At 47.2% G+C, this 23,722-nt stretch overlaps 1 protein-coding gene across 1 annotated transcript in view; it reads right to left on the bottom strand.

Moving 5' to 3' along the window:
• The window catches only part of Urb1 (URB1 ribosome biogenesis homolog), a 65,182-nt gene that overhangs the window by 5,570 nt on the left and 35,890 nt on the right, over window positions 1-23,722 (bottom strand). The window contains exons 19-35 of the mRNA XM_028756390.1: window positions 23,170-23,363; window positions 21,556-21,774; window positions 20,383-20,562; window positions 18,227-19,079; window positions 17,390-17,588; window positions 16,736-16,922; window positions 14,903-14,961; window positions 12,631-12,824; window positions 11,349-11,459; window positions 11,180-11,243; window positions 10,129-10,300; window positions 9,744-9,852; window positions 5,436-5,596; window positions 4,875-4,986; window positions 3,587-3,693; window positions 2,995-3,138; window positions 1,221-1,330 (exon numbers count right to left, since the gene is read on the bottom strand). Coding sequence (XP_028612223.1) covers window positions 1,221-1,330; window positions 2,995-3,138; window positions 3,587-3,693; window positions 4,875-4,986; window positions 5,436-5,596; window positions 9,744-9,852; window positions 10,129-10,300; window positions 11,180-11,243; window positions 11,349-11,459; window positions 12,631-12,824; window positions 14,903-14,961; window positions 16,736-16,922; window positions 17,390-17,588; window positions 18,227-19,079; window positions 20,383-20,562; window positions 21,556-21,774; window positions 23,170-23,363 — 3,175 coding nt within the window. The remainder of the gene's footprint in view (window positions 1-1,220; window positions 1,331-2,994; window positions 3,139-3,586; window positions 3,694-4,874; window positions 4,987-5,435; window positions 5,597-9,743; window positions 9,853-10,128; window positions 10,301-11,179; window positions 11,244-11,348; window positions 11,460-12,630; window positions 12,825-14,902; window positions 14,962-16,735; window positions 16,923-17,389; window positions 17,589-18,226; window positions 19,080-20,382; window positions 20,563-21,555; window positions 21,775-23,169; window positions 23,364-23,722) is intronic.

A 23,722-nucleotide genomic window follows, 5' to 3' on the forward strand; every position in this document is an offset into this window, starting at 1 on the left:
AGATCTTTCTAAGAGAAAGTAGCAGCTTAAATCTTGTCTTCCAACACTGTCAAGACTATTTCAGATTTTTTTTTTTTTTTTTTTTTTTTTTTGGTTTTCCAAGACAAGGTTTCTCTGTGTAGTCCTGGCTGTCCTGGAACTCACTCTGTAGACCAGGCTGGCCTCGAACTCAGAAATCCATCTGCTTCTGCCTCCCAAGTGCTGGGATTAAAGGCGTGCGCCACCACCACCCGGCCTCTATTTGTTTTTTTGAAACAAGGTCTTGCACTATAGCCCAGACTGGCCTCGAACTCCCTGAAATACTCTGGCACAGCCTCCTGAGTGATTATAAGAACCACTAAGTCTACAAGAGAAATTTTAGAAAAATACTCCTTTAAATGCCAATCTCCAGTGGTGTTTATTTCCAGGTAGGAACGGCTAGAATTTGTATTAGGAGAAAAAGATGATTGAATTCCTTTGGCTAAGGCTAATGAGAAACCATGTTCTGCCACAGCAGGTTTATGAAACAGCCACGCCACACAGACCTCTTATGAGGAGGTCCAGACACCGTAAGTTATCTAGAGTTGTAGCAACCGCGACTGTTAAATACGCAGTTCCTAGGGTTGAGGGTTGGGGCTTGCACACGTGCATTTGGGTTAGCTTCTCAGAGTTGAAAATGACTTTTGAAAAATGAACAAAAAGACCCAGTGACTCTTGGGCATTCACTTGCCCTGTCACAGGCAGAGCCTCACGGTAGTGCTGCTGACAGAAACCACAGCCTTCTCACAGACCCACAGTGACGGGGACTATCAGGAATGACAAGGAATCTTCTGCTCCAATCCCTCCACCTGCAGCATGCGCTCATCCCTGCCCAATCCCTCCCAGTGCTCGAGAATTCATCTACCGTCACTAAGCATTTCAATAAGCCATCTAGAACCACAGGCTCTGATGACGGGTGCTTAGACAAAGCCTATATGAAGCTGACCCCACTGGAGGGTGTGATATAAAACACAGGAAGGCCAGTGGGATTCTGCCGGTGTAGATGCAACGGTGCTTTGATCTGAGGCAGACAAGATACTGAATATCATGAATTAATCAAAGAAGCTGTCTATTACCAGAAGCTGGACTGCAAGCTCACAAGGGCATCAGGGGACACTACTGCACACAGTCTACGTATTCATACTTAAACTTTTAGAGGTATCATGAGCAGACAAGCAGACAGACATCTAGAAGGTACTTACCTGCTCTCAAGGATGTGTAAAACCCATGTTAAAAGGCTATAGTCACGTATGACTTCATAGGCGGATCTGGTAATGTGGGCAACATTCTGCAGGATTTCCAGAATCCAATTCTGAAAAGCCCAACAAGTCACTTCTTAGTGGAAAAACAAACTTACTTGACCAAAACTGATTTTCCTTCCCACTCTATTTTAACTTTTAATATTTCTTAGACAGGGACTTACAATGGTCCTAGACTCTTGAGGTCTGGGAGCATTAGCCACAAACATTAGCCACAAGGCTCAGCTCCAAAAGAGTGATTTCAAAGATATATCAGCATGCAAATGACATCCAGTAGTCAGGAGGCCTCACTTCTGATAATCCATCATGGAACTGACCCACAGCAGACACACACCATGGAAACCACATAGCTCAGATACATGATGGTCCAGATGGGACATGGCACAGACCCCAGAATTTCCAGCCCTGTTGTGAACTACTGGTAGCCCATTTTGTCCTATCCACCCAGAAGGGAGACCATCAACACAGAACTATTCTTAACAGCTTCCAAGCATCTCAAAATCCTACTACTGTGAAAATAAGAAGCCATACTCGAATTCCACTTATTCCACCAATGTGTTTCTTAATCCAGTTATGCCCTGCCACATTTTACATAAACAGAAATAAAGTCTGCCAGGCTAAGAATTAATCTGGGCACCTAAGCCTCTTCCCATTTACTTCTTCCAAAAGCCTGGTGTATTTAGAAACATAAAATTAGCTCTCAGTCCCAGGAACAAGGGCAAACTCACTGGTTCCTGATGAGTGCCCGTGTCTGTGTGTCTGTGTGTGGGTGGGTGTGGGGGGGGGGGGGGGGGGGGGGAGGGGCCCAACGGGCAGTCCCTACTTGCCACTCTTATTTACTGTGATTTACAAAATTAAAGGGAAACCAAGAAGTTCTTAGTAAAACTTCAGAGTGCCTCTGACTTTAAGAGCTTTAGTGAAAACACTGTCATGCACTTAGATGATGCTGACAACAATCAATCAAAAAAGATGGGACTTCAGCCTACAATGCCACTCTGAAGCTTGTAAATCAGTGCACAGTGACAGGGTAAAGGACACAGTAAGTTATGATCTGACAAAAACAAAAGAGAACATGTGTCTAGTGCTTCTTTAGGGACTATATATAAACCTTTTAAGAGTCAACTGCAAGTCTGGCCATGGCTACAAATGTGAGAGGCGGGAGGAATGCTGCAAGTTCAAAGCCAGCAACATGAAAAGCAGGTTTCAGGCCAGCCAGAGCTACAAAGTGAGATCTTGTTTCAAAAACAAAAAAGAATAAATTGCAGAAAAATAACATAACAGTATTAACCAATAAAACTGAACACATAGTGTGACTGTTCATAGGCTGATGTTTATTTAGTTGAAACATGGTTCTTGCTTAGCGTCTGAGGCTGGCCCTGAACTTGCAATCCTCTTGCCTCAGTCTGAGGCAAAGGTCTTACATCTCCAGACACTACATGGATAGCTGCTGGGGGCTAGAGGGCTCTTGTCATGAAGGTGGGGTAATTTGCATCTTGGCTTTCTGGCCATGTTTATAGGTTTGTGACCATTAATTAGATCCCTTCTTTTGATAAATATGCAGAGGTCTTTCTTCCTATCACCAGGACATGGTAAGAAGGCTGCAAAGAAAACCATCTATCAGGGAACAAACAAACCAGAGGTCACCCGCTAAGCCTGAGAATGAATCAACCGGAATGACGAGACAATACAGTCATCTGTGCAGTGAACCCGTGCTCACCTGAGCCACTTCGTCACACAAGGGGCTACTGAAGAAGGACAGGATGATGTGGAACACCCCTCTTCTGGAGCATAGCTCATAGCAGTACTTGTCTCTAATCCCCTGTCGCAGAATTTCCAACACCCATTCTTGTTCAGTTTTTTGCTAGGCCAGACAAACAAGAAAGCACTGATCACTAAGTTACATCTTTTTTTATTGGACATTCAAATACCATTGATTTCAGGTGATGGTTCAAAGCTCCAGCCTTATATCAACCCGGAAATCAAAGCCTGAGTCAGAGAAAACACTAAGCCCTGTTTAAGTGGGTGGGACTTTTATAGAAGAGTATGTAATACTTAGTTCAAGGGATTCAGTAAGGAAATACGAGAGGGATGCTGTGTGTCTCGGGAGTCAGACAGACTTTTTAAAGCAAAGTCCAAGAAGTGCCAGGACACAGGAGTGTCTGGCTATGTGGGGCAGCACGAATGGTTCTTGTCTCTGACCTTGTTCTGCACTGTTTGCACAATGGGACTGGGTAGCAAGCTGTATTACCAAGAAAGCAGAAGACGGAGTGGCTGAGCACTCCTGTTCGGGAGTCTCTTGGGACCATTACCTGGAAGTCAGAGCTGTAGAAGAACTGGTAGAAGCCTGGCAGTTTGTCCATGTTCAAGTTTTCGTGTGATAGCAGGAACTTGCTGATCTTCCAGTACATGTGTTCCTCTGAGAATACAGGCACATGGTCACGGACAGCCTCATGGGACAGCCTGGCTGTGTACGAACTAGGGGATGGGGTCACTCAGCAAACTGGACATAAATCCCTACCCAGCAGAGGTTCTGCATCCTTCTCCTGACCACTTGTCCCTGAGAAGCAGGAGTTGATTTGATACCTGAGACCATGCCTGAATGAGGGATTTCCTCCATGATATTTCCTCCCATTCCCAGACTGGGCCTGTACAGAGACAAGAGCACAGGGCCCACATTGCCTCCTTCTAGCCTCTCCTAGAAAAGAGCTGACTCAGGAGGAAGGCTTAGACAACTGGCTCTAGAACACAAGGCAGTAAGGGCATACACCTCCTCTTGCTGCTACAATCTTAAAGTTCAGCTAGGATGCCACTGGTCCCCAACACAAATCTTCTGGGCATAAGGACTTGTGTGGACATCGATATCCAGGCATCATAGACTCAATGGTGACTAAAGCCACAATCATCTCCTCTCTGTAGCATTTTCTCCTAACAGGCTTTTTAAAGTCAGCAAGGTGAGAATTATTTTACTTCTTCCACAAGTTTCCAAGGCAGGGAAACCAGTCATAAAATGATATGCACAGATGACCAGCTTACCTGACTTTTAAAAGCAACTTGACTACATGCTAACTGACAGGCTTGAGACATGCTAGGCCCCCTAGAGACCTCAGCTGAGAAGGTGGGGTAATCAGTTGGGGCTGTTCCCTCAGCTCAGACTATGACCTTGCTAAATTAACAGAGCCCTGGGGTCTCCAACAGTACCAATCTTCTGATTTTTTTCTGATTAACCCCAAACAAGGCCTTCTGGTGAATCAAGTCCTGTAACTTGCATGTCCTGTTGAGGTGGCCCTGTTCCACAGGAGTTGCATTCTACCCTACATAGTAACTGATATGCTTTTCACAAGAGAACTTGGAACCACACACACTGCAGCCCCTGCTAAGCATGGATCAGTGAGCCAGTGTTAGACAAGCAGCTGCAAACTCAATCAGGGGTATGCAGTGCCAGGCAACCTGCAGGGCTTTGAAGTGCATGACTCCTCTGCCTCTCACAGCAGTCCTAGAGGCAGGGGTACTGTACAGTCAAGAACCTGAGGACTAACTTCCAGAGTGGACTCACACACCATTTGTCTGTTTTTTCTCAACCAGCATCTGTCCGGGTACCTGGTTTCAGGATCTGCACTGCTGCCTTGGCAATGAAAAGAGCCACGGTAAAAGGGAGCCTCAGGTTTGGAGTTTTAATCCCATTGCGGACAACATCCAGCAGGTACAGAACCTGAGCAGATGGGAAAGACAAGCATTTTCATAAGGGAGTGCCTGCTCCTTCCACCCTGGGGACAAACAGGAAGCCACAGTAGGAAGGACATGTGCCTTCCTGTCAGCGATACTTTCTGCCTTTTCTTTTAGGAGCAGCCCAGCACCATGGGCTGAGAGAAGCCTAACACCATGCCCTGAAAGTTTTGCCCTGGGTTTTCCTGGGGGTTGGGCAGTGTGGATGACAGTTTCCTTCACCACTGAGTTTAGACCAAAGACACTTTCAACAGAAGGAAGCCACAGAAACCAGTACTCAAGGGAAGCCTTCCCCACACCCCTCTAGGCCTTGGGGTTGAAGGGCAGCCTCCCACTGTGAAGGTCTGTGCCTCAGTAGCACCCCTTCACTCTCTGTAGTAACACCCCCCCCCCAGGCCGCACCCTCATCTGCACAGGTCTCCACAGCCTACTCACTTGGGACTGTTCCCGGAAGCGAGCTCCCTCCAGGTGTGAGTAGTAGGCTGCTAAGACATAGTAGGCTGCAGCTCGCATCTGGGGGTCATAGCTGCTGAGGGCTGCCACAGTTAGACCCAAAGCGTTTGAGTCCAAAAATTTTCGACAATCCACCACAAACTCTACAGAAAGTAAATGACAGCATTAAACACACGACCCAAGTTTCATGATTCTTGTATACCCTACAGGTTTTACTTTCTTTTCCATCTTCCCAGTGCCAGCTGCCCAGGCTGGACACAGGAAGTGAGTTTCTCCTCGGCTGCTGAGATTGGACAAGAGTATCTTCTCTTCTGTGGCAAACACTAGGTTGCTTCTAAGATACTGGTCCTAACCACACAAATGCCCCCAAACTGAGAAAAGTGCGGGTAACACTGAGGTCCACCAAGGTCCACCGAGGTAGAAATCTCAGAACATAGGCACAACGGGGCAAAGCAAGGCTTCCAGGTTCTACCTTCTTCAGCCCTGTGCTTCCCATGTACAAGTACCAGAAGGAACAGAAAGTTGAGAAACTCAGCCAGATCAAACCAGTGGGGCCTGGGCCCACACTGTTTACAAAAGATTTCCCCAACTCTACTCTGGCAACCTTCTCTCTTTTATTCTTTAAACATAAAACAAACCGCCATCTGTAGAGTGGTTTACCAAGCTTGAACAAAAGCAACAATTGAAAATGTCTGCTGAGGCTGGGGCTGAGACAGAGCTAAGTGGCAGAAAACGTCCCTGCTCCATACAAGGCCCTGGAGTGATTCTTAGCATTGACATGAGTAGGAAAGGCCTGCTGGGTGACAGCCATTTGCTATCTGTGAGGCTTCAAGGCACTGTCTACTGCCACAACAAAAAGTGCAAGAGTATTGGCTCATGTGGTGGTTTAAATATGCTTGGCCCATGGGAAGTGGCACTATTAGGAAGTGTGGCAATGTTGGAGTAGGTGTGGCCTTGTTGGAGTAAATGTGTCACTGTGTAGGTGAGCTTTGAGGCCTCCTGTGCTCAAGCTCCACTCAGTGTGGAAGACAGTCAGCTTCTGGATGCCTCTGGAGTGACATGTAGAACTCTTAGCTCCTATAGCGCCATGTCTAACTGCATGCTGTCATGCTTCCTGCTATGATAATAATGGACTAAACCTCTGAAACTGTAAACCAGCCCCAAATAAATGTTTGCCTTTGTATGAGTTGCCATAGTCATGGTGTCTCTTCCCAGCAATGAAACCCTAACTAAGGCAGCTGTCACACACAGGAAGATCAATCCCAGACAGCTCACGGGCTTGACTCTCACCAACACACCTGCATCTTGTCAGCTTCACTTTAATAGGAACTCAGGGATTCCCCCAGGAGTAATTCTGTCCAAGAACCTCAGAAAAGAGCTACGTTTCTTTTGCTGAAAAAATGAGTAACCTGGTGATGATTCCCCATAAAGATGCTTTTTAGATTGAATGGCCAGTGACCCAATCAGGAACTAATAGCTGCAAAATGAAACAAGTGCCCTATACGAGCACTCTTGGGATATACTGTCAATGTAATACATTAAAATGGAAGCAAAGATGGTGCATACTAAAACAAAGACGGAGAGCATGAGGACCCCAGCTGCTTCTGGAGGTGGTAACTGGGATGCTGGACAGGACTCGGACTAAGATCAGATGCCAAAGGATAGGTCAGTGATTCAGAAGACTTCAAGAGAAACTATTTGAACCCAAATACAAAGGGAAGACATCATGGAAAAGCCATGATGACTTGTGAGCAGCAGGGGACTTGCAGGCGGCCAGGGAGCGACTGAGGCCTAAAAAGAACCTGCAGAAACAAGGGCCACGCTTCTCTCAGGCTGACCCAGGCTGCACTGTACACACCCAAGGAGCTCCAGTAGCATGGGTACAGAAACAAAGGAAACCATGAAAAACTGAGGTAAAAATAACAATCATGAGGTTTATAGGTAATAAAAGGCTTAACAATACCACAAAAGCCATGTGTACTGTATAGTTGTGTCAACTTGACAAGAGCTAAAGTCATCTGAGAGGAAAGAGGGAACTTCAATTAAGAAAATGTCTTCATAAGATCAGGCTGTAGGCAAGCCTGTACTTTCGGCATTTTCTTAATTAGTGATCAGTGTGGGAGGGCCCAGCCCATGGAGGGTGGTGCCATCTCTGGACTGGTGGTCCTGGGTTCTATAAGAAAGCAATCTGAGCAAGCCAGGGGGAAACACGCCAGTAAGCAGCACCCATCCATGGCTTCCTGCCTCCAAATTCCTGCCATGTGTGAGTTCTTGTCCTGACTTCCTTTAATAATGACCTGTGACATGGAAGAGTAAGCCAAATCCTTTCTTCTCCAAGTTGTTTGTGGTTCTAGTGTTTCATTGCAGCAATAGATACCCTACGATACCGAGAAAGGAGAAATGTTCTATACTGTGGTTAGCCTCTTACACAAGGGATGAAACAAAACCATTTAGCTGGAAGGTTATCTGTGACCAACAGTATAACACGAGCCCTGAAGCACCCATAGCCACCCCTTAGCAACGATAAGGCTGAATCACAACTATGATTTCATTTAGTATACATGGTATACACTCTAGCTAAAACCAGAGCTCAAGTTAAGGGCACACCACTTATCATGACCCGCTTGAGGTTAAAGCTCAGCTAGAAGCAAAGACTGGGAAAAGATCAATCAGGTGATTGTTCTAGTATCTTATGGACTCAACTGCCCAATTTCTAACAATTGATGAATTTTGATGCAGAAAGAGAACTAAAAACTTTTGAAAACCATCAAACTGCAGATAAAACTAATACTGCTTTGGAGAACAAATGTCTTTAAGAGATAGCAACCTAACAAATATCCACAAATGGAGTATGTTCGAGAGAGAGAGAGAACAGTTTAAACATTTAATTTACACTCAATGAGAAGCGCTAGAACTCTGATGGCTTGGATAATCTTAGTAATTACTGACGTTCTAAGACAAATGCATTTTCCACATGACTGTGAGGAAAATCAACTTCCTATTTTGTGACTTTCTCTGTTGCTCTATGGTCTTGGCTTTGTACTTATAAAAGGCTGTTCTGTTTTAAGAACCATTTGAACAGTAATTTGACCTTCTAAAACCAGCTCTAAAATCCTGAGATGGCTTAGCCAGGACAATGACCAAGGATAAAATCAAAGCATGCAGGTTTAATGTAGACACAGATGGTACTGTGGCTCTGTTCCTGGGGCACCAGGAAGTGCCCCTCAGCCTCTTTTCACACGGCATCCTCAGTCAGGAACTGCAGAAGGCTCTACAGAGAGCCGAGTTCACAGCTGGTACACAGGGCACCTGGCAGTGGCACTCGGATCACGCTGTGCCAGCTGCCTTGGCAGATATGAGTCATGAGCTACAGACTACAGCCCCATTCTGCCTAGCACAAGATCTGCTGTGGAAAAACCATCTGTCACTGCCATTGCAAACAGCCTTGGCTGGCCCTGTTTCTTGGCCAAGGACTCAGAGAGGGGAGGTGGTAAGGTTATGAAAACAGGTTCCTGTCTCCACAAAGGCTGAAAGAGGAGCAGTAAGACAGAAGAACCTGGGCCTGACTTAGGACAAAGCCCGCACTACCTGGCTGTGGTGGAACTGCAAGCAGACTGCTGGGCTTTTGCTACAGATGCACAGATATACACGCATAAAATAAAAAGGAAGCATAGAAGTTTCTACTGTGTGCTTTAAAGTATTTCTTCTATCACTTGAATTTCAAATTTTGAATGCATTATCCAACACTAAAAATAACTAAATTCTCAATTCTGGGGGGGGGAAAAATCAAACAATTTCCCTTGTTCTTCCAATTAAGTACAGATAAAGACCTTGAAAAGAACATTAAATAAACCTATGGGCAGGTAAGGTGACTTAGAGGATGACTTGCAAAGCCTGACAACTTGAATTTGATGCCTGGGAGTCGCAATAAAGCATAAAACCAACTCTTTAAAGTTGTTCTCTGACCTTTACATGTGTGCTGTGGCACGTGTGCCAAACATCCTACGCACAGTAATAATAACTAATTAGAAGACGAACAAACAAGCAAACCAAAGTTTACTAGAATGACTAAAAGGGAGAGACAGCAGATCAGCTTAGGGCTCTAGACCTGGGAATGGCAAGGTGGGCTGACAGTGTGTCCCAGATTTAGTACTAAAGAACCCAGCCAGATATTCAAAACAGACAGACTGACTGACACAAACCCTAGAAGGATGGTTTTTCTGACTCAGGACTAACCTGGAGCCATGACAACAATTAACAACAATCTGACTGTAGAAGGCAGCAACTCACCTGGCCTGGTCAGTTCCCCAAAGAGGTGGAGAAGAAAGCAGGGGTCATAGAGGCTCTCGAGGTCCACTCTTGCAGTCTTGTCCTTAAACACCAGGGCCTCCCTTGTGTCCTGAAACAGTGCAAGCCAACAGCATGCAATCCATGCAATCGACCCGATGGATCTGATCATCTGAATGCTGACTCCATGGAGAGATCAAAAGCATAAGCAATGCTATAAAAGGTAGAGTTCATACAAGATAATGTGACCTTTGAGAGTTGCTTCAAGCTCGTGGGGATAATAACTAAAACAGTGTGACTCATCTTCAGTGACGGACACTGGGGGGCCAGTGTGTACCTCTGAAAAAGTTGGAATGGCAAGGGAGAGGGGAGAAAAGCAGCATCACACCTCAGTGGGCAACAGCCTCCGGTACTGTGGGAAGTGCAGGATGGTCTGCATCATCCGGTCTGGGTCCAGCAGGCGGAGGATGTCCCCAACACTTGGCTGCTGCCAAAGTGACTTGCCCAGGCTCCGGCATGTCTTATGATGTTCCACTGCTGCGGGACCCCACAGTAGAACCCTAGAGCCAGACAGGAGAGCAGACTGGTTGCAGGACCCACCGGGAACAGAACTAATGAGAACAACCCCAACAACATGTAGCATCAATCAAGACTGTACATAGCTCATGCCAAGTGCCACTCTGGGTAAGCATGCTTGCTCTATCAAATACAGCTTCTGAAATCCGCATGGTGATGGGGCTGCTGAGGGTACAGGGACAGCTGGTGATGGCAACGTAAGTCAGCATCCACACACTGCTCTTGATGTGTGTGGCCAGACTCTGAGCCTAGGTGCATGCATTAATTTACCTAATCTGTGCAATGGTCCCGTAGCTTACATTGCCACCTCCCATGCAATGGGGAGAAGGGACACTGGAAGGACTGGGGAAGCTCATGGCCACTCACTTGCTGGCTGTTGAAGCAGAGCTGGGGTTCTACGTGATGGTGTCTGACTCTAAGGGAGGCTAAAGCAGCTACAGGATCCTGACCTCCTGCTGTCCACAGGAGGGACCAGCCCATCAGGGCTGCCACATGAGTCTTTAGTCAACCCTCCCTGAAATCCCAGCCTATGCAACCCCATAATCCCCTACAGCTCCCCTCCAGAGGCCCATGAGACATGGCAAGTGCTATGCTGTGAGTCTGGTGCCTGCTGACAATTACATGGAGGCTGAGTTCTTGAGCCCAAGTGTGTACTATGGCATGGACATGCTACACATATTCCCACATGCCTACAACATAAGAACATATAAATGCTAACAAAATTTTCAAACAACAACAAAAGAAAGAAAGTCTCGAATTTGAAGCTCAAATCTGCCCTGTAGTGAGGGAGCAAGGGCTGCATGGTGGGCCTGGGGTGCCCAGTGTGCCTTGTCCTCATGCCCACCTGTCAACCCAACACTCACCTGAAACTGATGAGACTGAGGTTGTTCTGTTCATATGTGCGAAGGAGAAGTAAAATCTTCTGGTCTAGAGGACAAAGAAAGGCCAGTTTCAAGAAGCTGAGCCCCTCAAATACACAAGATGGTACACCCCACTAGCCCTGCCCACACAGCCTGGCCATCAGGTCCTCACCCAAGATGCTGAGGGTGGCTCTGTAGGTCCCAAGTAGCACAGCAAAGTGGCTGCTCTCACAAACAGAAGGGCACATCTTCACCACTGTAGACATCAGGTCCAGCAGGCTCTCTGAAAGAAACAACATGGACATAAACACCGTGGACACTATCTCAGGACAGCAGAGTTGGGTGCCCTGTAGCATGCCCTGGAAGCTGCAACTACCCTTTCTGAGTAAGGCTGGGCTCTGGGCCTCCATCTGGCCTCCTCCCCAGAATCACAGGCACCCTTCGTAATAGACACATTTTCACAATCACCATCTTCCTAGGACTCACAGGGTTTAGGCTTAGGATCTACTGCCCCCAACCTCAACCAATTTTAAGAAACCTAGTATTTAAAATCTAAGAATCTCCCCAATTATTCCACCTCAATCACCAGCATGTAAATTACTGCCTGGACAGAGTGTGGAGCCCATTTTTTAACTATCGTACCAATATTTTGCATCTAACAGTTCTCGGTCTTCAACTTAGCAGTTTAAGACCAACCCTGTGCTGATGTGTAATGGTCTGGAGGTGATAGCTTTATCTCTAAACAGTGCTACTTTGAGTGGGCAGAAACTGTGTTCTGGCACTCAGGACTGGAGAACACAAAGCGTATGCCAACTGAGTTGGAGACAGTGCAAACTTGGCTAGAAAGACTTAAAAAAAAAAAAAGATTTATTTATTTATTTATTTTATGTGTGTACACTGTTACTCTCTTCAGGCATACCAGAGGAGTGCATCGGATCCCATTACAGATGGTTGTGAGCCACCTTGTAGTTGCTGGGAATTGAACTCAGAACCTTTGGAAGACCAGTTAGTGCTCTTAACCACTGAGCCATCTCTCCGGACCCTGGAAAGAATTCTACAGCAATGAGTTATCTCCGTAAGTCCAAGCCCTTGCTGCTCAGGTTCACTCTTCCCTACAAGATTAATGTAGTTAACCCACTCCTCTCAGGGCAATGTCCACATTTGTTTTCCCATCCCTCTCAATGTCCCCCAATTCCCAGACTTTCAACACCAGCTCCTGACAGGGCCACAAGAGCCCCACCACAACCTCCATAAACCAGCAAGGCCTTCAACACAGGTGGCAACTTGTGGGTCATTTTTAAGACACAGGAGTACGTCTGGTCCCTGGATTTAACAGACACAGATATCCTAGTATTACCCTCTGAAAACAGAGGGAAGCACTTTGCTGCATGGCTGTGTGGACAAAACTGCAAGATATCACTGCCACTGAGTGGGCAGGCAGAGCACGTAGTCACCTTTTACGTGACTGTCTGGTGCTTCCTCCTCTTCAGATGTCAACATGGTTGGCAGAAACAGAGAATGCTGGGTGAGCATCATGTGGACCACTGAAAGCTGGACAAGTTTTGTGCACCCGGAGCTTTCTGGACTATACAGGAGCTTTATGGCACTGAGCAGAGTCTTCAAGAAGGCGAGGTCATGGTACCGAAATCTGGGAGACAAGTCAGGGGGAGTGAGGGTCATGAAGGGAAGGTCACTTTTAAAGAAACAAGCAAAAGTACAAGCTTGCAAGTTTCCCAGGAGCTGTGTACTACTCATCACCTGGATCTGTCAGTGACACGCATTGGACTTGTTTAATCACAGCCCTATCTGTAACCTGTACTCTGATGACATTTTGTCATGCTACAGACATCACAGAATGTACTGACACAGACTACGACAGCTACATTTCTAGGAACACAACTTCATGTGGGAGCACCATCACACAGAGAGCACTGTTGGCCAAACCCACTTATGTGGCACATGGTTCCATCATCTGTACGGCACAGACACCAAAAGAACTTTGTGTTTAGCTGACCCAGCAGGCAGCAGAACTGAGTTTGAGGACAGTAATATTCTGCACTAGACCCTCCCAGGTCAGCCTTGTCATTTAGCCATTTGTACTTCACCAAACTATGTGTTAAATCCCTTCCAACCTACTAAAAGACCCACTATAAAAATATCCTTGCAGCTCCATGTGAGCATCAGGATGTCCCTACACCTGTAACCACAGCACTTGGAAAGAAGGATCAGAGTTGGAGGCAGCCTGTGCTACACAGTGAAACCCTGTCTCAAACGGTCAAAAAAAAAAAAAAAGAATGGGGGGGGGGGGGGGGGGAGGGGGGGAAGAGGGGAAGGGGAAGGGGACGGAGGAGGGGGGGAAGGGGGAGGGAAGAGGAAGAGGAGGAGGGGGAGAGGGGAAAAGAGGAGGATGGGGAAGAATGGGAGGAGGGAGGCAGGAGGAAGAGGAGAATGGGAAGGAAGAGGGAAGAGGGAGAAGAGGGGGAGGAGGAGGGGAAGGAGAATGGGGAGGAGGAAGACGAGGAAGGGGAGAAGGAGGGAAAAAAAGAAGGGGGAGAAAGAAGAAGAAGAGGGGGAGGGGGAAGAGGAAGAGGGGAAAGGAGAAGAGCAGCAGCAGTAGTAGAAGTAGAATTAGAGATGGAACCTGGAACCATCCTTCAGTTCATTCTCCTCTGTTGGATTTTCTCCGAATGTTGGATATCGTGAGTGATCAGGAAATGAAGATTATAGGCACCATACATAATTTCCTGACCCTCTGAACACCCAAACTAAATCACAGCAAGTGTGAGTGACATCACATGAACTCTTACACAGTCCCTGCTGGGAGCACAAAGTCACTCAACTTTGCTCATCTAGTGACACTCAAAGTGTGTGGACACTAACAGTCAGCAGGTTCTCCACCGCCATGTATGTAAAATGTGAATCCATATGCACCCGTAGACCTGTAGGAGCCATTGCAGGGGGCGTAATAGTAGAGATGGCTTAGGGAACAGCCTAGATGCCCACCAGCAGGGAACTAAAGATGGACTTCTATGCAGTGGTAAAAACTGATGACTATATATTTTAAATTAGAAACATCCGAGTTTAAAAAAGACAAAGAATGACATTAATGTTCAAAATGTCAACACATGCACGCAATAATCTACTGTGCTGTGACACTCACTCTGCCACACAACTCAGTGGTATAAAATACTTGCCGAGCATTTGAAATGTGAGGTGGGCAGATGAAAATTTATTAGGACTAATATAGACAACTGTGACATTCATCATGTTGAAGGACAGTTATCATCTCCACACTTTACATGTTTACTTACAATGTGTGTTCATGTGTGAGTGAGCACATGTCATAGTATGCATATAAAGGCCAGAAGATCAAGTGCATCCTGAGCCAGAATCAAATGCAGACGTTCGGACTTGGCAGCAAACACTTTTCTCTACTGAGCCAGCTCACCAGCCTGCTTTGTTTTCTTGAGATAAAGTCTGACACAGCACAGGCTGACCTTGAACCTGCTATATAGCTGGGTTGAAACTTCCTCCCAGTGCTGCACTAGCAGCAGACAAGCACTAGCATGTCACTTCTATGTTCGTGTTTTTAGATGTTTTCCTTCCCACAGACAAGGCTGACGGCTGCTCTGTGACTGGTACTCTAACTAATGACAAGTGAAAGAACTGCACAGTCAGAACACCTGAATGTTTATAAGAGGGACCAAGAAAAAGAAATTCACTTACTTGAGTCCTGTCTTCACAAACTGCTGCCAATCACCAGGGTCAACCTCCTTAACTGCATGCTAGAAAAAAAGCAAGCAAAAATGCACATGAAACATGTCAGTAAGCTATCTTCAGGGGCACTTGAACTAGCTCCGGTTCCTCTCATAACTTTCTGAATCAGGGTTACAAAGAACCTTGCTGTTCCTCCTACTAAGTCTGTCAGTCTACGGTGCAGCTGCCCCAGTCACTGACTGCCATTCCTGCTGAGACTAAGAGGGCAGAGACAGGACAATGATCTTAAAATAAGGACTAACACACACAGACTTCAGAGTTACAGCGAATAAAAACAAAGTATCCAAACCAGACAGGGCTGTGAGACAGGGTCTCAGGTAGCCCACCTGGAACTCACTATGTAGCTACCTTGAATTTCTATTCATCCTGCCCCTCCTTCCTGAGTGACGTTCACAGGTGTGGGCTACCAGGCTCTGTTTATTCAGTGCTGCTGATGTTCTGTATGTGCTGAGGTAGAGCTACCCACTGAGCTACAATCCCTTGTTTTGTTATTTTTAAGACAGTAGCACAGACGGTTTATTAGCACGCCCATGCACATCAAACATGCAAAGGGACATTTCCTTAGTGGTCCTGTTACATTTCCATGTCTACCTTTCCAAACAGCACGGAAGGGTTTGCAGTTAGCCTTTTACTGAGGAACAGTGGACAGTACTCAGGGGACACTCTAACCCAACACAGGAAACAAAGGTACAAAGGGAAGCTGTCTGTAGAACTTGAGGCTCAATGCTAGCCCTGAGGCACGCACCAGCTAAGTACAGTTCACATATGCTGCCTCAGGGTTTTACAGTCAAGCTCTGGAGCTTTGCTCAGGGTTTTACAATCAACAAGTGTATGGTGCCTGCCTAGAGACTATATGCCACACCTCTGGAGCTAACACTAACTTTTGGAATACTATTTCCATAAAACAAACAAACAAACAAACAAACACCACCACCAACAAAAAAAGGTACTTTAAGAGAAGGGAAGAGACAGGGAACATTTCTAAATCTTATAACAATTACCAAGCTGCACACTAAATGGCTTACTGAAGCCAATGCTTAAGAAACTAGGGATGGAAAGCCTAGGCGACATCATAAGCAAACTGTTCAACCCACATTCTCAAAACACCCTAAAGTCAGACACAGGGGAAAAGGTACCAGGTGTTGATGAATGAGGAGAAATGTCACAGATTTTTTTTTTTTTTAACTAGAAACAAAGTAATCCAGAAGACAGGAAAGCAGTACCTATAAAATAGTTTAGGAAACTAAACTGTCAGCTTTGAATTTCAAACCCAGTAAAACTTTCGCCACCTAATCCTATGAGGCCTTACCTAACACAGAAGAATCCATCAGTAAAGTCAAATTAAACACAACTATTCCTTATGCACAATGGAGCAACAACTCCTAACAAAATTTATTAGCAAATCAAATCCACCAATACAGAGCAAGGCTAATGCACTATGATCAATATACATCAATAATACATTATGTATGCTTATCCCAAGAATACATGGCTGGCTTATCGTTAAATAATAGAATTCATCCTATTGACAGCCTAATCAAGAAGACTATAACATCTCAGTAGATGAAAAAAATCTGATAAAATCCAACCTCCACTCCTGATAAAAGATGGCTTACAGATTCAGTGCCCTCCTACCCCAATTCTGCCCCTAGACATGGCTGCCCTCATTTCCTATGAGGCCAAGTCACACCACACAGCTAGAAATGTATCTCTGAAGTTTGGCCTGTCTGGCTTACTGTCCCCTTTAGCATGCAGCCAAGATCTCTAAGGAGAGACACTTACCAACAACTCACTTAATCGAAGCAGCATTGTCTTCTCTTGCTCCTGGGTGTCTTCATCTTCTGGCTCTCTGCCACTGAAGGACACAGCCAACCATTGGATACAGGACCGAAGGAGGGTCTTCCTCCAGGAGCTCAGCAATTCTACTGACTCTGCCAAGGCTGCTGAGACAGAGTCAGCCACGATCCAACTGCAGCAGGAGACCAGAGTGCCAGATCACTGCTAAGGGCTGAGCAGCACACTGTCAGTAACAACAGGTCTCTCCGCTCAGTTTTCACTAGGGCCCTCCACCTCAGCGCTAGTGACATACAGAGCCTGGGGCTTTCTTTGGAAGACTGTTCTACTGACACATTTAGTGCACTCTGTCCTCCCCATCCTCTGCAGACCAGACACAACCTCACCCAGCTAGACCCTGCAAAACAACTTGTGGGGAAGGCACTCTAGGAGAGCACTGCTCTCAAGGCACCAGCCCCAGCCGTCTACGTGCAGAGATGCACTTCTCCAGCCACAATGGCTGCTCTAGTGATAACTGCTGCTGTATCTACTAATACAACAAGATGACAGACGCTTTTCATTAACTTTCACTATACTTGCCAAAGAGACAAGTGACACTAAGAAGGGAAAAAAACAGCCATCCAATGGCTTTGGTTTTCATACCTCTTGTGATTACTCAGAGTCCGAAGCCAGTTGGGTAAGTGGTCCATGAGGACATGCAGATCCTTGGTTCTTGCAAATGGAATGAGCTGGGCCAGGGCTTCCAGATGCAGCACATCTTGGGAAGACCCAGCAATATGAAAGAACCTGTCTCGCACTTGTCTCCATAGGGCCCTCAAGACAGGAGCGACAGCAGAGGATACTAGATAAACACAAAGCAGAAGTTACTGTACACAATGCAGAGTACTATGAACAAGACACTGCCTGGGGGAGCCCTTCCTTTAGGAAGCACCTGTCACCACGGACACAAATACAAAACAATAGAGGAATCACTTTATGTTCACTATAAATGACTAAGTTGGAGGTAGTTGGAGCCAGACTTGAGGCTCAGCAGGGGAGAGAATTGGATTCATTCAGACTCAGTGTGAATTCACCAACAACCTTCCAGAGGAAGGAGACTGTAATGGGACAAGGGATGGATTAGCCTTGAGTTACTTCAGCTCAATCAGAAACAGCCAGACCACCCCAATGACGGCCCACCCCACCTTGTTTTTCTAATTAGGTAGAAATGGATAGGCAAGCACCTGGGGCTGCACCTTACTTTCCTAAGGTCAAGAGACAGGATACTGAGACATCTCAACTTTCTCAGCCTAGAGAGATTCCAGAGAGGATGAGGAGCGGGACTGTCTCAACTTTCTCAGCCTAGAGAGATTCCAGAGAGGATGAGGAGCGGGACTGTACTGTGCCATACGTAAGTAAGTGACAGGGTTTAAGATGGCAAACCATTCTGCCTTCCCAGGTGGAAACTCCTAAGTTGTCCCAAGCCAGCTCTTCCCGTACCTCCTGTTGGCCGCAAGAAGCTCCCTTGCGCCCTGTGCCGGAGGTACACATGGATAAGGGGGAAGAAGTCATCCAGGTGCTCCTGCAGACTGAGCGCCACACCAGGCTGCCCACACCACAGCTCAAACTTCAGAAGGTGGGTACTGCTGTACTGAAGGAGTAGGCTGGCAATGCCCAGGGCTGCCTTTGTCCGTCGGACCAGGCAGTACTCAAGCAGGTCAGCTGGGACCACGGGGGCCAGCACAGGGTCTTTCTGAAGAGTCTGAAGGAATACAGTGTCCAGCTCATGCTCAGCCAGAGTAGGGAGCAGAGCCCCCAGGCCTCGCACATACTCGGCGCACCAGAGTAACTCACTGCTCTGCAGCCGATTCTGGTGGCTGCTTGCCAGCAGTTGTACCAGGGTCTTTCCAAGACTGCTTAGTTGTCTCTCCTTCCCAGGAGACTGTGTGCCTTGCTGGGTCAGCAGGTGGGCCTCTGGCAGGCCCAGCAGGGCCAGGGTGACTTCTCGGATCTGGACACCTTCCATGTATGGGTGCAGCTCTCGCAGGGCCTCCAGCTGAGGCAGGGTTTTGGGTGTTGTGGCCGAGTTCCCAGTCCTACTGCGGAGCTCTCTCAACACACTCTGGGTGATGGCTTCTGAGTACTTTGCCAGAAGACCCAACTGACCCAGTTTATGGAGAATTGGGGAACTAGCTACCAGCAGCTGAAGGACCCCTGCACTGAGGTGGGCTGCTAGGAGCTTCACAAGGACAGGGCTGAGCGTGTGTGTGGGTAAGGCTTTCTGCTCCAGGGCTAGAAACCACGTCTCCAGTGTGGGATGTTTCAGGATGGCCACCAGCAGCTCCTCTATTGTCTGAAAAACAAAGTCCAGGGCTTACTTCATGCGTCACACACTGAGCCTGAGGGAGGCCACAGCTACCTGAAAGCACTCTGTGTTCTCAATGAAAACCGAGCAAACAGTACTTTGTAAACCTGCTCTATCCTTAGCCCCAACTTGTAATGTCACTCTCAGGCACGTTTGCTACCTCCTGACTTGTGCTCTCAGGACACTAGTCCTCTGGGGTGTGCTGCACCTCCCATCCATTCCCTGCACAACAATGACGACCAACAAGGGGATCAGTTTGTGACCACCTAGTCACCAGCACGTCATTTCCCAGCAGAGCAGACATAGGATAGCAAAATTGCCTTTTCCTGTCATTCAACAGAGGGGATGGGCATGCAGAAACAACAAGGGATTAAAAGCAGTCACCTGTCGCCTGCTAGTGCTTCTCTGGTAGCTTTGCTCTACTGAATGGATGTGGTAGAGGGCCGTGGGTCTATTCTAACCAACGGGGCGGAGTGGTGGATAGTTAGACAATATCCTTGGGGAAGTTGGACAGAGACTAAAGGACAATTAGGAACTGAAGTAAGCCTGTCTGAACTTTCAGGTGCCCCCAAGAAATGAGTTCTGGCCCAGGTGAATTCTAAGTATTGATATGACTGCAGCCCCCAGGCAGGCCAGAGGATGATGTAGTCTTGGCATATGTCTCATAGCCTTACCAAACATGACTCCTGGAAGATGGCCTACTAATTCCCAGGGACACAAATAAGTTTCTTATACCATGTTTGTTTTTGAGGGAAGCAAAGGGACCTATCCCCTTTCCAACAAGGCTTTGCCAAACAGAAACCAGAGATACATCTCCCAGAAATTCAATGTGGAGATCAAGGAAGAAAGCCTATTTCAGTAAGACCATGAAATGAGAGCAGACTTCTCTCCAGCCCACTGGGAGTTACCTGGCATACTACAACAGAACTAGCCATCTGGCCCAGTGAAACAGGACACTATGGACAGGAGAGTGCTGCTGCTGCTACTGCTGTATACATGTGCCCCAGTCAGCAGGACAGTTACTTGACCCTCACTCTGATGCCCTCAAGAGGCTCAGGGTACAGATACAAACAAGAGCTGAGGGCTGACTTGATATAAAAGGACTGATTGGAAAGAAAGAAGCCAGATTAAGATGCTCTCCCTGGGCAGGAGTTATAAATGGCTTGCAACATCTCAGGTGTAGTTTTCTACATTTCTCTATTTTCCTACAGTGAACATAAAACTCAGAAATAGCCAGTATCTGCAACCTTGTGGGAAAAGGGTAACAGGCTGAATGGGGGCAGGGGAGTACCTTGTCAGTAGCCAACTCAAGTGAAGCCACAGACTCCATGTCCAAAAAGAGATCAGACTCGGCACGGGCAGCCTCCAACTTCCGCCGATTCTGGGCGTCCAGCTGCTCAGAGTGGATAACCAGGTGCTTAAGGAGATCCAGGAGGAACTGAAGGAGAGTTGGGCCCACACTTCTGCCCAGCTGTAAGAAACACAGGACCCTCAGACAAGGAAGGGCTGACCCGTCACAGAAAGAAACTGGAGGGAAGGCCGACAAGATGGACTTGTATGCAGTTTCCAAGTTTCTCTCACAGAGAAGGAGGTTTGGCTTCCTCCAGAACTTTAAGGCAGTCTCCGCTTCCCACCATTTTTCCCCAGATTAGCCAAGCTGTAGATAAGAGAGCACTTGGGTATGTTCTCGTCATTTACAGGAGCATGGAATATGGGAAAGTCGTCTTCCTAAACCTCAGTGAAACACAAATGTTAACTTTGGTTAAAGTAAGGCAAAGGATGGCTCAGCAGGTAAGGGCACTAGTCACCAAGCACTGTGAAAGAAAATCGACACCTACACGGCAGCCTCTGGCCTCCACATGCATGGATGTGCACATAACTAAGCAAGTAAGTAAATACATACATAAATGTAGTAAGGTTTTTTTTTTTAAGGGGGGGGTGGAAGATGTTGATTTTTCTAGACAGGGTTTCTATGTGTAGCCTTGACTATCCTGGAACTCACAGAGATCAGCCTGCCTCTGCCTCCTGAGTGCTGGGATTAAAGATTAAAGGTAATGTGCTTCCACCAGCTGGCTTTTTTGTTTTTGTTTTTTTAAATAAGGGGAATGAGTCAACAAGCAAAGCTAAAGTAAGGAAATGTAAAAGCACATCAGCATAAGGTTCAAAGGTGAGCTACTTGGACTCACAAACTGTGACAGACAAGGCTGGCCATGATGCTATCTCCAGGCGACCACAGGAAGGGCCTTGTCCCGAGTCCATACACTAGGCAGACAGAAGGGCACTGCTGCCTCTGCACAGCTGTTTGAGGAGGGGCCCAGCACAGGAGTGCGGATCCAAGAGTCAGGTCCTAGAACTGGGGTCCACCTTGCGGCGTTATCCAGATCCCTGTCCCTCTCTGTGGTGCAGACTCAGAAGAGCACATGCTCCGCCTGTGGGAGCTGGGAGGAGAATGAAAGGCACTGACCTGGCTGAAGTTCTCCACAGTGCTCCTGAGGTACAGCAGTACTTGCTTGGCTGAGCGCAGCATGTGCTGCAGAGCTAGGCTTGGGACAGCGGCTACAAGCTTTGTCTGAACACTCTTATCCCCAAGCGTCCGGCTTTCATACGCTGTTTGCAGCAAGCTGGAGAAGCAGGAAGGTGACGGGGGTGTATAGGGTCCTGAGCTACTGGACATCTGCAGTGGCTGGGAGACCAAAAAGGATAGAAATGGAAACAAAATTACCTCAGAAGCAAAGGCTGCACATACTGCTGACAATTGTGGTAATGTGTAATGAAGGGCATTTCACACTAAACATGCAGGGCCGTGTGGCACAAACAGACACTAAAAGGTCAGTACAAACAGACCTTTTAGTGAGGAGCTGACTGCCTCAGACATGGGATTTGATCCCTGTATTAACAGGATGAACTGCTGCAAACTAGAAAAGCACCCCACCTAAAGCAAAGGCCTGCTGCAAGCTACCTGCCTACCTCAGAATATCTTGTCAAAAGGACTGGGGGTGGGGAGTGGGGAACAGTCAAAGGAAAGAAAGAAGGCTCGAGAGCAGTCTTGCTCCAAACAGAAGTTATTCCCGTGTGCCCAGAAAGCTGCCATCTGAATCTATGCACGACTCAGAGTGCACGGCTTCCTTCCTTCGCTCATGAGCTCAGGCACTGAGGTCTGAGGACCAGGGCGGCAGCAGCATTACTTGAGACAGTGGGACAAAGGCTGAGTCTCAGGATCCCACCCCATACCTGCTAGCTAGGTCACAATTATGATCAGAGCCTGGCAACCAGGTTTAAATAAATACCACGAAGGATGAATCCAGCTGTGATCCACTCCACAGAGGGTGGGCACCAACACCAGAGCACAGGTGGAATGGTACTAAACCGAACCTTCTGTGACCATGGCCTCTTTGCAAAGGAAGGTGACAATCACTGTTCTGGACATAAGCTCTGGAAACAGACTGACCAAATTGTATCCCACCACCAACTGATGGTGGAAGTATGCCAAGGGTGATCAGAGTCTTGGCCTACCTCTCAGAGGTAGTGGATCAAATGGCCTAAAAAATACACACTGCACACCATCAACATGGCTATCATCACAAGAAAAAGGCCCTATGCTATCTGCATTTTTAAGCATAGCTGAAATGGAATGAATCCACACAAATCCACAGCAAGGATTACTCTGTGCCCTAGTGTTTAGACACACAGCATCTGAGCAAGAATTCCATTACAGAGATCCTCCCCTATCAACCCATTTCCTTTCCTCATATGGAGCTCATAGGGTGTATCGAGGGGCAGGCATGTTAGCTGAGAACACTGAGGTCTGCAGAAGATAGTGAGATAAACACTTCTTTTACTTGGGAAGGAAAAGAGGAAGCAGCCAAGCTGAAGCAGTGACAGGTTAATTTTTGTCATTAGGGAGCCGACCCATTCCCATCAGCTGAGCAGTGATAACAGGACTGCATTCCTCTCGTAAGCAGAGGACAGAGGAAGGCTAAGCACTGGCTCTGCAAGCTGTCAGCATCTGGACCCTCCAGCCGCATGTCCAGCTACATCAATGAAGAAACACTTCAGAGGAGCAGTGAGTGCAGCTCACCAGGGTCTCCTGGGCTTGCTCAGGAATCCAGAGACTGTAGTATCTGTGAAACTGGGCAAGCTGCTGACCACAGAGCAGGTTAACAGGCTCAAACTTGTCATAAGATTGGAGCAGAAGACACAGAGCTAGGGGGTCCCTCTGGGTATGGAGAAGGTCAGTCAACACTGTAGTCATATATGCCATGATGCTTTCCCCTGAAAAGGAATCGGGGCAGGCAGGGTTAGGGATTAGTGAGATTGCTTCCGAGATCCTGACATGATACCCTTCCATATTCACATCAGACTAAGGAGTGTCAGCTCCATGAAGGGTCAGACACCCATGTGGGAAGGCTCTATTTCAATACATACAGAGCACATGGTCTGAAATCAGGTCCTCAGGTCTGCAAGGAGAGGCCCAGGTATATACATAGCTAGACCAAAGCTACCTGGGCCAAAGACTTGCAGGTGGTTTTCCTGTCCCTTTCTGTCTTGGCATACAGGCCTCTACGAGTCCCACTCCAGGCACAGCACTCCCTGCCTCTAGGATAACCAGGACTGCCTCACCCAGTGATCAT

The sequence above is a fragment of the Grammomys surdaster genome, unplaced genomic scaffold (assembly GCF_004785775.1).
Source record: "Grammomys surdaster isolate TR1022 unplaced genomic scaffold, NIH_TR_1.0 126118, whole genome shotgun sequence".
NCBI classification, from domain to species: domain Eukaryota; kingdom Metazoa; phylum Chordata; class Mammalia; order Rodentia; family Muridae; genus Grammomys; species Grammomys surdaster.